The 14,513-nt window shown below is 28.5% G+C and overlaps 1 protein-coding gene across 5 annotated transcripts in view; it reads right to left on the bottom strand.

The window, feature by feature from the left end:
• Positions 1-14,513, bottom strand: part of LOC107450605 (splicing factor 3B subunit 3) — a 71,040-nt gene that overhangs the window by 40,739 nt on the left and 15,788 nt on the right. For 4 of the 5 annotated variants that reach the window (XM_043056556.2, XM_071179338.1, XM_071179336.1 and 1 more), the window contains 5 exons: positions 14,279-14,384; positions 12,205-12,401; positions 5,012-5,173; positions 2,990-3,181; positions 2,794-2,910 (listed from right to left, as the gene is read on the bottom strand). In XM_043056556.2, coding sequence (XP_042912490.1) covers positions 2,794-2,910; positions 2,990-3,181; positions 5,012-5,173; positions 12,205-12,401; positions 14,279-14,384 — 774 coding nt within the window. The remainder of the gene's footprint in view (positions 1-2,793; positions 2,911-2,989; positions 3,182-5,011; positions 5,174-12,204; positions 12,402-14,278; positions 14,385-14,513) is intronic. The other variant, XM_071179339.1, reaches the window with a different exon arrangement.

The following is a 14,513-nucleotide window of genomic DNA, read 5'->3' as shown; positions in this document are numbered from 1 at the left end:
TCAAAGTCAATAAAACTATTATTTCAGAAGTTACATTGATTTTTCTGTATGTAAAAAAGTACTTTTTTTGAACTGCACTTAATATGGACAAAAAACCATAACCTAAAAACTATTCATCTTATTAATTTGAGTCCTATGCGATTCAGCTAAATAAGTTACAAAAGAAAATATACTTTACATCTATTAAAACAGGGTGAGTAGCCACAAAATAAGCACATTTTAAGTACTCAAAAAATACTTTTAATAACTTTCCAAAAAAAAAAATCATAATAATGATCTGTGCAGTAATAATTCCCCCCCCCCTATCGTTTAAAGTTCTTAATTTATGAACATAAAGTCAATAAATTCAAAAACATTTTCACAAAATTTTAATAAAAAATGAGCACTTTCAAGGACTTTTTAAAAATGCCATGCACTCTGTAATAGCAATCTCAACTGTGTAAATAAGTATAATTAAAAAATGGTACTCTTTATTTGTACAAATAAGAACTATTTTGTTTCATTGACTGGCATTTAGTTTCATTCATTTCACCATGAAAAATACTGAAGAAACAATGCCTGCCTATATAGCTATATCGGTTGCATACAGAAAGTACAAAACTGCACAACTATTTCTCTCATCCAACATAACCTCATTTAATTTAAAGTAAAAATTTATGTTTGGAGGAATGCATATATGCCTAAATAGAAATATTTAAGTTTCCACCCAACTTTCCTCTGACCAAAGCCTGTTATGCAAGGTTTCATAACTTTCACTTACCTTTGGTTTTTAACACTAAACATACTCACACTTAACACATTTTTACACATTTAACAACATTAACATATTTCTACCACAGTCAGTCAAATGATTGGACTTTATGTTTATGGTATGGAATATGGATGTTAGGAAGGAAATAAACTAAAAAAACTTTATTGTAATGAAACAAAATTGTATATAGTTAATTTTTATGTATTACAAACACAAAGAATAAGAATTTTTAATTCATGGCTCAACACATTTTTTACATATACAGGGTGTTTAAATTGTACATTTTCCGCAAACATATTTCTTCTAATTATTATTATTTATTATAATTCTCATAATTAATATTATTTCTTCTAAAAACTTGTGCTGTCCTGATTGTTTTGACATTTTTCTGGGTAAAAACCAAAAGTTAGTTAGAAATGAAGTAAAGCTATCCAAATAAAATATAAGCTACTTACCAAAACATTTAGTTTCTGTCACTTTTCCTTACACAAATATGGCAATCTAAAATGTTAGGTACTTTCTTGAAATTTGAATTCACAGTTAGTCTGATTGAACTCACTACGCAACAGTCCTTGCAGAACTGTGCAACTCACCGAATGCAATATGTTGAACACGCATTACATCGTGATTTCTGATCCGATAACCTCATAAAGCAATACATTTTTCTCCCGGTCAAATGACCGGTTGTGGATGAAATAGGTAGGGGAGATGGGGGCACTTGTGAACAGGAGGCACAAGTGAACATGGTATGTTTTACCAATATGATTTGAAATAAAAAATCTTAAAAAATTTTCAATTGATGACAGTACTTGTCCTACCTCTCTGCGAAACTTTCAGAACAATGAGACATTTTGTTGTTCTATTCTGACAATTTCTTTGTATCAGCTGGTGTTGTATATATTATAATCACTAGCTTCTTCAAGTGAAAGCATAGTATAAATCAACTAATGAACTAAAACTAACTATTGCAGACCATTATATGAACATTCAGGTAAGTTTATGACAATTATTATTTTTTTTTTCAATTAAAAATTCTTTATTTTTCAAGTAAGGTTTAAGAAGGATGATGGGGCACTTGTGAACAAATCATCTGGGGCAGATGTGAACAGTTCACATGTGCCCCTACATAGTATTAAGATTATTATCCTCATGATATTATAAGTTTAAAAAATATGTATGCATTTAAAATTATTATTATTTAATTTTCCATAATTAATTTATTAATTTTTTCTTTAAAAAAAATTTTTTTTTTTTAAATGGTTGATCGCGCATCACGCATATTAACTGATACACCTGAGAAAGATAGAATTGCTAAACTACAGATGAAAAGATAGAAAAATGAAAAAAAAGCATGAAAGAGTATCAGAGAGGAAAGAAAAAGGCCCATTACAACTCCTGAGGAACATGAAGTTGCGAAAAACCCAACAGTGAAAAAATTATTGTACAGCTGAAAAATTATTTTCTTATTGACAGTACTGTTGTACAGTTTAAATTCACATAGTAAGCTACAACCCCTTCAGTATAATACGTATCTATATCTGTCATATTAAAGATTTTTTTCCTTGAAATATGATGATTGTTTTGTGTTTTTAATCTTGTTCATATGTGCCCCAGGCATGTTCACATGTGCCCCCAATCGGGGCACATGTGAACAATTGAAGTCATTTTTTTAAAATGTCATAAAGTAAAGAAATATTTTATTGAAAAATCTCAAAAAATTCCATAAGACAAAGAAAAGACTATTTAAACATATGGACTTCTTTACTGTGAGAAATGTATGATATTTTTTGAAAAATGAAGAAATAAAAAAAAATGTTCACATGTGCTCCCCTCTCCCCTATACGAAAAGTATTATTAGAAACAAAAAGAATTTTAAAAATAATAATAATAGAATATTAACTGTATACAATTGTTAGAAAAAGCCATGAAGTCAAATGTGCAAAAACGATGAGCGCATTTTCGATGCAAAAGTTCTTAAATGATCGTTAAACCGGTTATGGTATGTTTAGTGTTAAATACCAGTACATGAGATGAACTTTTACCTCTAAACCAACAAGGAGATACTGTTCATATCCATCATCTGAAGTTTCAATAGACATGATTTCAATGGAAGTAATCTTCTGTTCAAACCGCCTTCCCTCCACCTCATTAAAAGATACCTATTAATATTGCAAAGAAATATTAAAAAATATACTTAATAGGGTTTGAAGAAAGGAGCTAGAAGAAAGAAATTTTTACCCTTTTTTGGGTAGTTCCAGCCTCGAGATCCAATTCGTACTTGAATTCAAAGTAGTAAATTTGCACATAAGTTTTTGAATTTCTAGAATAAACAGCAGCTATGAGGGGAGATTTGTGTTTTTCCCTCACTTTTCCAATGGCAAGAAGAGTAATAGGAAATAAAAAAGAGCCATGCATACAACAAAGAGGTTCCTGGAGAGAGGGGAAGAAAAAATATTACAGGATGCCTAAAAACATTTTGAATACACCTGTGGCAGAATTTTTTCTGGCTTTCTGCGACATACCTCTCTAATACTAATATCTTACTGCAAGATACTTTTAAAAATAACGAATATAAATGTTACTAATTTAAAGTAACAGAAGTGTCAAAGAAAAAAAAAACTTTTTTAATTGAATATGTAATATTTTTTTATTCTAATATTATGTCAATATTCTTGCATTTTGTAGGAGGAAAAGACACCAATCAATTTCTTTCGTTCTTTTGTAAATAAATAAATAAAAAAAAAATCAAGAAATTTTTGTTGCATAAAAAAAAATCTGGAAATCCTTAGCTATAAGTACCGAAAAAAAAGATCGACAGCAAAATTATGCAAATCAGGCTCTTCAAAAAGGGGTTACTGAGTGGGTGTTTTCATTTTGAGATTCAGTTGTTGTAATAAATAATAAAGTATTAAAAATAATTGATTTAAAGCTATGTGAAAATCAATAGTAATAATTGCATTAAAAAGTGGAATAAAAATTTCTGCAGAAAAAGAAAACCAAAGCTTTTTACTTCATTACTCTTTATTTTTCATTATTTTCAAATGAGAATGGAAAAAATCACAAGCATTTTTTTCCCACTCCGATGAGCGAGAAGAAGCATCTTTTGAATATAATTCTGAAGAAAAGAAAAAATCTTTCGAAAATTTCTGCACAAAAGAAGAACCAAACTTTTTTTACTTCCCAAAGGAAAAATCTTTCTGCAAGAACTCAGTAACATTCTGCAGCAATGTCGCCATGATTCTGCCACAAGGTAGAATACAAAATTCCCATAATGAGTCTCATTTAGATGAAATTCTTTTTATTTTTGCAACTGATTGCGCAAATGTTATGATAAGTTTTTAAGTTCTGTCTTATTATTGGCAGTGTGCAATAAATGTTGATCTTGAGATCGCGTACTTGGAGTGAAACTTAATTGTTTGAGAGCCTGACCTCAATTATGCTAATTAATTAGTGCATGCGATATTAAAAGTTACGCATTCAAGACAGAAAAACATACTTTCTATCAAATAACATACCTTTTCTTAATGAATTAAGATTTTTTAAAAAGATAGCTTCAGATTGTGGCTATTCATTAACATAGGAGGGATAGCCGCAATCTGGAAAATAGAGTTTCAATAGTTTAGTTAAAAAATTGTGAAAAAAAAAAAAAATATTGGAATTAATTTTACTTCATTAATTGTGTTTTGTTACATCTTAGATTTCAGTTATGACTACAAATTTTGATAAACACAAATCAAAAAATGACAAAAACAGAAACCTTAGTTTACTTAATATTGCTACTACTTAAGACAGATTAAATGTAACTGTGAAAGTACTTTTCAATGTCATTTGTTGTCCTCAATAAATACTGTGTTCTTAATATCGTAAACAAATATTTTTGATTTTGATTGTGCAATTGATGAATATTAAATAATTTTTTTGCTAAAAAGTGTTTTCAAAGATTGAATATACATATATATTTAAAGTATAAATACATTAGTAACACAAAAAAATAAAACTTTCAGTAAATACCTATTTAATAATATGAAGAATCAGAAATGAACTTATAATTTTCCTTTCTTTTCTCATTTGAAAAAAAAAAAGCATTTTCAGGTACCTGAATTTAAACTTCAATAAATTCATTTTCTGTGATTTCTTAGGGTACTTATCAAATTTCCAGCTTTTTATCAGATTGATAAAATTCTTTGTTCTTTGACATTCAGAATAGTTTTCAAAGGGTTTTTTTTTTAAACAGTCAACTATAATTGAAGATTAATGTACCTTAATTTCCTCGCAGTCGAACAAGATATATTGTAGATAACCATCGTGGGAATAAAGTGCCACATTAAATTTATTGACAGCACATACTTCAATAGATACTGTTAGTTCTTGACTCCAAATTATCTTTTTTCCCCTAACTAATATAACTTTCTTGGGAATAATCTGAAAGAAAATAACAAAAAATCTTTGAAATACAAAATCTATCGGTAAATTCACTAAAGGTATTCAGGTCATATCATACATATTTCTTATTCTATTCAGTAGCAATTAATTCATGAAATTTATCACAATAATTCAAATATGGTTGTTGATTTAAAAAAAAAAATGTGTCCCCATTAGGGATGAAACAAACAGTGATTTAGCCGAATGTTCGGCGACAAAAAGTGACATAATACTGAATATTTAGCCAAAAATATCATTCGAATACGGAATATTAGGTAGCCGAATAGCAACACTTTTTACCTAAAAAAAAAAAAAAATTTATTTAAATTTTTTTTTTCATGTAAATATTTTTAGTCATTATTGAAAAATAATCAAAACTTAGCTGTAGTATTGGTGTGTGGTAAAGATAAAAAAAAAACTATAATAGAAATTTTTAAGATAATAAAGATAATTAGAAATATGTAAGATAAATAAAAAAAACTGACTAACAACTATTAAAAAAACTAAAGTTGTAAAGATGAAAAAGGGAAACAGAAAAAAATATCCTTTTCATCATGCAAAACAAAACTTAAATGCTAAACATAATATTTTCCCGGAAACGGAAGTATTCATAAAACGGATATAGTTTATCAGAAATGCTTTTAAAAATGTTGCACTATCACAAAACGCCCATAAAAAACAGATGATATTCAAAAGCGAAAAAATAAGAATCTATCTTAATTTTTTGAGGAAAACTTTAAACCTAAACATCCCAGTTTTCCAATAACCCTATTTTCAAGAAAAAGTGGAGAAAAAAAAAGTCTGAAAGAAACGCTCTTAAAAGCAGCGTTATAATAAAATTGTGTGTAAAAACAAATGTCTTTTTCCTTTTTAAAAAAGGAGAAGGCTAGATACTAAGCAAAATAAAAATAGTTCTAAATTTTTAAACAAAAATTTAACGCTAAAAGCCGCTATTTAACTTCTTTACATTGCCATATTTTTAGAAAAAGCGGCCATTAAAAAATAACGTTTATTAGAAACGTTCTTCCAAAAATGCTGTTTCATAATAAAAACGCTGCTAAGAAAATTTAATTAAAAAAAAGTCAAAGACAAAGAGAAAAAAGAATTATTCTTAGTTCTGAAATATAATTTTAACATTGAGAGTCACAGTTTTCTATGTCAGCAGTTCCAAACTTTTTTTCTACTACGGAATCCTAATTAATCAAACTTCTTTCAATCGAACCCCTACCTTATAAATAAAGTTTGAGATAATTTTCAACATTATAACCTATCTATAAAAAACTATAATTAAAATATTTAATTAGAGAATTGAATTTTTTTTTACCGTTTTATGATTAATAATCTTAAATTATGTTTTATGTTGGTTGGATAGTTAAATTTGATTTCCTTGTGCAATTTCTAGTCTTGATATGATTTTGTTTCAGCTCTATATACATAAGCTGAAAATGATTAAAATAAGCCAAATTATGGTTTACTTCGAAATAAAAACTTAAAAGAATATACAAGTAGTTATAGACATTGAAAATGGTTATTGGAGATACATATTTCTTTTTAAAGAATTAAGTTATTTTAATTTGAAAGGCGCGAGAGGAAATACTAATAGATTGTTTCATAAATGCTTGTTTTTTTTTATCATTTGTTCAACATATTGTTCTTAGAAATATTATATTTTTCTCTAAAAATGCCATATTTCACTAGCATTTTGCTGGAAGTTATTTCACGAAAGAAACCGTAAGGTTCAATACATTATGAATTATATAGAGGATCTAAATATAATTAGAGATTTCAAAACTCATCACTGATTATTAAAAGTACTAACTTCCGGAACCCAGTTAACTCTTCTGTGGAACCATAGGGTTTCGAACAACGCCACTTAGGAGCCGCCATTACTGTAAAAGACACGTTATCTGTTTTTCCGTGTAGGAAAAAAGCACCAATAAAAAATAAAGTCTATTAGAAATGTTTTGTAAAACTGCTGCTATATAATTAACGTGTTGAAAAACAATTACAGGGTTGCCACTCAAATCTGGAAGAAAAAAATTCCTTGTGTTTTCCCTGTACATATTATACACAATATAATAAGAGGAAACAACAATTACTATGCTCTTGTGTGGGCTATATTGGGCAAACTATATTTATTAGTTTTAATTGCTGAAAAAATAGCTGAACATACTTATATAATACTATAGTAAATGAAAATAGTTTAGTATAGCTGAAATATCATGGTTGAATATCCCATAGATTATGCTTTGAGTGGTCACCATTTTTTAAAAGACAAAAATAAGAAACAAAATTCCCTGTATATTCCCAGTTTGTAAAGAAAAAAACAAAATTTCCTGCATTTTCAAAATACCCTGTATTTTCCAGGTTTTCTCTGTGGAGTGGCAACCCCTAAATTACCCAAGTATCCACATTAAGAGCCTTGATACCTATATTTTAGAATATTTCTTTAACTATTAAAATACCACCAAGTAAAACAATGCTAAAAATGTCACTAAAATTAGTTATTTATCATTGGTGTAGATAATAATCATCAGCAGCATTGGCACGACAGCCCTTTGTGAGCCTGGGTCTTCCTCAGAAGCTTTTCCCATTCTGCCCTTCACCCAGCAATTGCTTTCCAGTTCTTTACTTTTAGGATGGCAAAATCCGCATCCACACAGTCTTTCCATCTCTTTTTGGGTCTTCCTCTTGGTCTTTTATTGGAGGGGGTTGCATTAAAAACTCTTAATGCTGTTCGTTCTGGACTCATTCTCAATACATGCCCGGCCCATCTCATTCTACTTAGCTTAATAGATTTAATGATATCATCATTCAAATTCAATTATTCATCATCAATTAAAATATTCAGTTTATCCATGATTAAAATTATATTGATAAAATATATCACAAATATACAGATAATGTCCTCATAGAAGAGCGCCAATTTTCGACAACACAGGACGAAAATTTCCAAAAATACATTATTACACCAAACAGCTATCTTCTTGAGGTACTAAATGGTTTGCAACACATCTAATGGTTATTTATAACCCGAATGAAAAATTTATGCATGTGGTTTCAGATAACTATAGCAATGCTAATTTGGTGATGTAACTCTTACATGTATGCTCATCATAATTCTTACTTAAGATAACAAATACAAATTTATTAAATATTAAAGAATGTGGAAAAACATGTTTGATTAAATTGAGCTGTAAGAAACGTCACTATTTTTTAAATACAGTAGAGTCCTGATTATCTGAGTTTCCGCTTTAATCGAGCTATCAAATATTTAAAGTATCAGGGGTGATTGTGAGCCCAAGCCAAAATTCCAGAAAATTTCTTGAGTTAAAAAAAAAGTTTAAATTGAAAAAAATTTAAACAAGTTTATTTTTCCTTTTTCTCAATATTTCTTAGTTTACTTAAAATATATTTACAATTTTACGCATACCTATACCATTTATACATACCTATGATGTCCTGGAGAAGTAATTAAAATTTACAAATATGTCTTTTTTTCTTGAGTTTATGATTATAACAACTATTTACTGATAAAAAGTGAATATTAATCATGATTATAAGCTTATAAAGTATCTCTCTGGCTCTCTCTTACAAACAAATAAAATAAACTGTGTTTTTAAGTTCCACGTTTGAAAATTTGAATTCNTATACAGATAATGTCCTCATAGAAGAGCGCCAATTTTCGACAACACAGGACGAAAATTTCCAAAAATACATTATTACACCAAACAGCTATCTTCTTGAGGTACTAAATGGTTTGCAACACATCTAATGGTTATTTATAACCCGAATGAAAAATTTATGCATGTGGTTTCAGATAACTATAGCAATGCTAATTTGGTGATGTAACTCTTACATGTATGCTCATCATAATTCTTACTTAAGATAACAAATACAAATTTATTAAATATTAAAGAATGTGGAAAAACATGTTTGATTAAATTGAGCTGTAAGAAACGTCACTATTTTTTAAATACAGTAGAGTCCCGATTATCTGAGTTTCCGCTTTAATCGAGCTATCAAATATTTAAAGTATTTTTTTCTAGTTTATTTTTTATTTTTAAAACTACCACCGAAAAAATTCTGAATTTTATCTTCCAAACACTCAGAAAAACTAAATCTAACAACTTGATCTGACGAAATGATCGTTAATATTTTCAATTATGAAAAATAATCCAGCGAAGATGAAAATCAACATGTAAAAATCTCTCATACAGATGGAATAAAAGCTATCAAAAGTGCTATTGAAAATTTAGAACAAGAAGAGGCTACACCAGCATTCCTACTATCCATAAAAAAAATGGCAAAACATTGCTGCGGAAAAGTGTCAAAGTAATGTAAAATAAAAACCAATTAAGAACTTTTTTAAGTAAAAACTCTTTCCTTCTCGTAAAGTATGCTCTTTAAGTGTTTTTAAGTAAGCTTTTTAATAAAATATGAATTGTATGTAGTGTACTCGTAAAAGTTTTGTATTTGTTGAATATATTACATTTATACCTACTCTTTTTCTTTCCTTTTTTATATTCTTCGCTTTGACCTAGTTTTTTGACTATCTGAGTAAGTCACATTAACTATGATAATTGGGAGTCTACTGTATTTGAAAAAAAAAAGAAAGAAAGAAATTGTCTTCAGTTTACTTTATAACAATGGCTACTGCTAATAAGAAAGGATGGTAGTACAAACCGTTCTTCACCCCTGTGTGAAGAACCGGTAGTGGTGATACCAAATTAGTAATTTTAATGAGAAAACAATTATTACGCTTTATTATGGAAAATAATTTTATCAAATTGTTTCCAATTACAAATAAAAAAGACATTTTTAAAATTTCTCTTCAATTGAAAAAAAAAAATGAAGATTTTGTACACAATTTAACCGCGCTATAATGAACTCTGGATACAGTGAAATTAGATTATAGGTAACGTTTATGTGTCTCGGTCCAGTTATTTAACTAACGTTATTTCAAATGCTTATAATAAACAGCTAAGAAGTAGCTATTTCGTTTATAGTAAACTCAATGCGATAATTTTAAAAGTACATGAAATGTACTTTTAAAAGTACTTAGAGGAGTAATTTAGCTGGAATGACAAATATTTTTCCAAAAACGGGTATAGGAGAGAGTGATTTGGTAGCACAGAAATTCCTAGTTTATACGAAATGACAAAAATCAGGCATGAAAGTGGACAAAAATAAAAAAAGCGAACTTTTACAATGCAGGCCACTGGGAGGAGAGGGTGGGGGGGGTGTGCTCTATATGATACTGAGATTTATAAAAGCAACTTTTAACTATGTTGGGAGATTTTTATTTAATATTTAAAGTGGCAGAAGCATTTAGACAGTTAACTTTAAATTTTTCTTAAATATAATTTTAAAATTGTGACCACTACTATATTAAAAAAAATTAAGCAATTATAGGAAGGCACGACTATTAAATTACTTACAAATGAAAAATATACCACATCTTTACAGTAACTAATTCAAGAGAAAACTTACTTCTACTTCTTTCAAAAATCGCGATATTGGATTTTAAAATCGCGTGAATATGAATCACGATATTGCATTTTAAAATCACGTGAATATGAATCGTGATTTTAGATTTCAAAATCGCGATATTGAATTTTAAAATCGCGTGAATATGAAGCGCGATTTTGGATTTTAAAAATCGCGTGAATATGAATCGCGATTTTGGATTTTAAAATCGCGTGAATATAAATCACGCGGTTGGATTTTAAAATCACGTGAATATGAATCGTGCGGTTGAACTTTAAGATCGCATGAATATGAATCGTGCGGTTGGATTTTAAAATCGCGTGAACATGACTCGCGATTTTGGATTTTGAAATCGCGTGAATATGAACCGCGATTTTGGATTTTAAAATCTCATGAATGAGAATCGCGATTTTGGATTTTAAAATCAAGTGAATATGAATCGCGATTTTGGATTTTAAAATCGCATGAATATGAACCGTGCGATTGGATTTTAAAATCGCGTGAATATGAATCACGATTTTGGATTTTAAAATCACGAAAATGCAAATTGCGATATTAAATTTTTAAATCGCGTGATTAAGAATCGTGATGCATAATTTTTAGATCACGTGAATACGAATCGCAATGAGTAACTTTTAAATAGCGTACAAATAAGAAAAACGATATCTGATATTACAACTGCGTGATAACGAATCGCAATATAGGATTTAAAAATGCGTGAATACGGATCGCGATGTTGGATCTTAAACTCGCGATATTGGGTTTTAAAAACGCTTAAATACAAATCGCGAATTGCTAGTACGGCTTTTAAATCGTAACACGTAACTTTTAAATCAATTAAATACGAAAATCGATGATTGATATTAAAATCGTCTGATTAAAAATCGCTATTTTGGCAGATTCCGGCGCAGTTCCTAATATTTAAAATTCCGAAAATCAGCCAAACAAAAGAAATCAAATATCGGCGGTCGGAAACGAAACGCTTAGACTCCTTTCCACTCTATAGCGGAAGTCGTGGTAATCCGACTATCGTTCGGAAGGCTTGGGTTCTCTAATTGGACTATACAAAAATTTTAGTTTTTGGAACATGGTCTGAAATTTTAAAAATTGGGAGAAAAAGCAGATTTCCGCTTTTTCGCGGTCTTTCATCCCTGAAATATAAAAAAGATAAAATTTAAAAGATAAATGTCCAAAAACTTAGTATATCATAAGGGGACAAATACTTTGTTATATGTGGAATATTTTGAATGCTGTTTAATGTTCTGTTTAAAAAGGAAAAAATTTGTTGTAAGGAAATTTTGCTGAAGAAAAACAAAGTAAATTACATGCAATTGCTATCACTAATTACAACAATACTACTGCAATATGGTACAAAATATTTTTTTCAAAAATTTTGGACATAGTGAACCACTGTTAATAGGGAACTTATTACTGAGTTCACAGACGATTCTCTATACTGGTGCCCAAAGAGTTTTTTTTTAATCTGGACTATTAGCCTAAAACTACAATGCATATTAAAATATAAAGCATACTTGTATTACCTGCAGAATATCTTTACCAAGTTGAACACAACATAAAGTATTCTCATCAGTAATAAATGGATATTGTGGAATGCGTTGTTCCAGAGAGGAAATTTCAGCAGATGAGTCTTTTTTCAATTCCTTAGAACAATTTAAGATAAAAATACTTGTCATTTTAATTCCAGGTACAAAAAGCAAAACTTCTTCTTCTGCCAACACTAAAATGTTAATTAGTTTAATTAAACAAAGCAATGGAAATAGATAAAATTCATTCGAAATACTGAGTCAAATAATAAAGAGAAGAACAATGTTATTTACATCTTAACAGCAAAAAGAAAAAAAAGGTTTAAAATATTAAGAAAACCTTTGAAGCAGCAAAATAATATAAAAAACAGAAGTAACATTTAAACATTTTTGCTACACAAGAATAATGTTTGCTACATTTCATAAAATAATACACTATTTTAAGCAGTTCAAACATTCGTCCCTCCCTGTTTTAATTTTAGCTTTTTAGCGACTTCCAACCACATTGCAAACAGTAATAGTCCTTAAATTCTTCCCAAAAAATTTTTCAAACTGAAATTTAGATCTAAACATTCTAAAAGCAAATAGTGTTACAGTATCTTTGACTCATCAATCAAAAAACTGATTATTACAATGAAGCAATGTTAATAATTATTTTTTTTCTTTCCTTTGTAATTAATAAAAGCTCATTAAAATGTGAACATCTTTATCTTAAAGTACCATATTAGAGATGCCATTAACGTTTTTTATATGTTTTAGTCATTTAATTATATTCTTTTACTAACCAATTTTTCTGCACTATTGCATTTCATATTGGTCTCTACCACTGGCTACAATAAATTGGACTGCAGTCCTTCTTTCAAGTACACTATACCACAGGAAAAACTTTTCATGGCGAATTCTGTTTGATCTTATTAAAAGAAGTTAAGTTTAGGAAAGAGTAAGTTCAGGTAAACCATGAAGTTTCAAATGCTTAAAAATTTTTTTTTTAAAATATCAAAATGAAAACAATCTAGTGCAATCCCGTCATAATTTGTTTATTATTTATATTAATATTTTTAAATTTTTATTATTTAATATTTTGAAATTTTCTTAAAAAATTTAAATTTTTTTAAAATTTGAGAATATCTTAAAAGAGTTCAGTACTAAATCACAATAAAAAAAGGCCAAATTATAACAAAGAGCCAAAAAAAAAGTTTAAATAATTATTTAAAGTAGCCACTCGGTAAGAAAAAAAAAATTGTCTGAGATTGCTAACACAGATTTTCATATTTTTAACTTTAATCACAATTAAAAAAAAATATATATAGTTAGAATTTCATACATTGTATTTATCAAATCAATAAATTTATTAAATTTTACTAAGCAAATTTATTCTTAATCCTTTTATAAGCTCAAGATAAACTATAAACTAATCTTCAAAAAAATAACATGTCTAATGTTAAGTTGAAACAAAATAAATGTTTCTTTATTTGAGAGTGAAAATAACAAAATTATTAATAATTTGAGCAATTTAATAGGAATACAATTATTTAAAGACTAATGGCAAGAAAAAAAAAGAATAGTACCACAAGATAAGTTTTTAAAATGTGTAATGTAGATTGAGAAATATTTATGGTGAAATGTCTAAGTGATAAAAATACAGTCACTTGCTAATACTCATGAGAATTTTCAAAGCTGAGTGGGAATTCCAGTTTGCCAGAGTTATTTTCAATTTCTCTGAAAAATAGAGTTTTCCCCGATTCTTACTGTTGTTAGGTTGAATAACACAGAGGCCAATGCCGGCAAATAAAGTATTTAGTAAAACATGCGGAAATAATATGTTGCACACACAGTGCTATGCCAAAGAATACATACGAATCAACCGAAATACAGTCAGCTTCTTCAACAAATATATATTGCTTTCCCTTATCGGGAAGTTGTTGTATTACATTACGCAACTCACCTGAGAAGAAAAATGAGATTTTATTTGCATATCAACAACACTTACTACCTATTACTTCATCTCACAGGACACTCAATTTAAAACAGAAGCGTCCCTAAAAGTTTCTTTTTTTTAATGCTTACTTACAATTTTCACCTGTTTCCCATTTACATATCCAAGCAGTCCTGTTATTTAACTCTTCATCATCAGACATCAAAACAATTCTCCAATGCAACTCTTCATTTCTTGTAATCTAAAAATACAGCGAATCTGTTATAATAGCAATTTATATTAGCAGATTTCATTTCAGTCAGTCTTTCGGCATAAGCAATTGTATGAATTTGTTGTTAAAATAGGAATAAAAAAATGAAACAGACTTCTT

The sequence above is a fragment of the Parasteatoda tepidariorum genome, chromosome 4 (genome assembly GCF_043381705.1).
Source record: "Parasteatoda tepidariorum isolate YZ-2023 chromosome 4, CAS_Ptep_4.0, whole genome shotgun sequence".
Taxonomy (NCBI): domain Eukaryota; kingdom Metazoa; phylum Arthropoda; class Arachnida; order Araneae; family Theridiidae; genus Parasteatoda; species Parasteatoda tepidariorum.
Note: the sequence above shows the minus strand (reverse complement) of the source record. Positions and strands in the feature narration are given on the sequence as shown.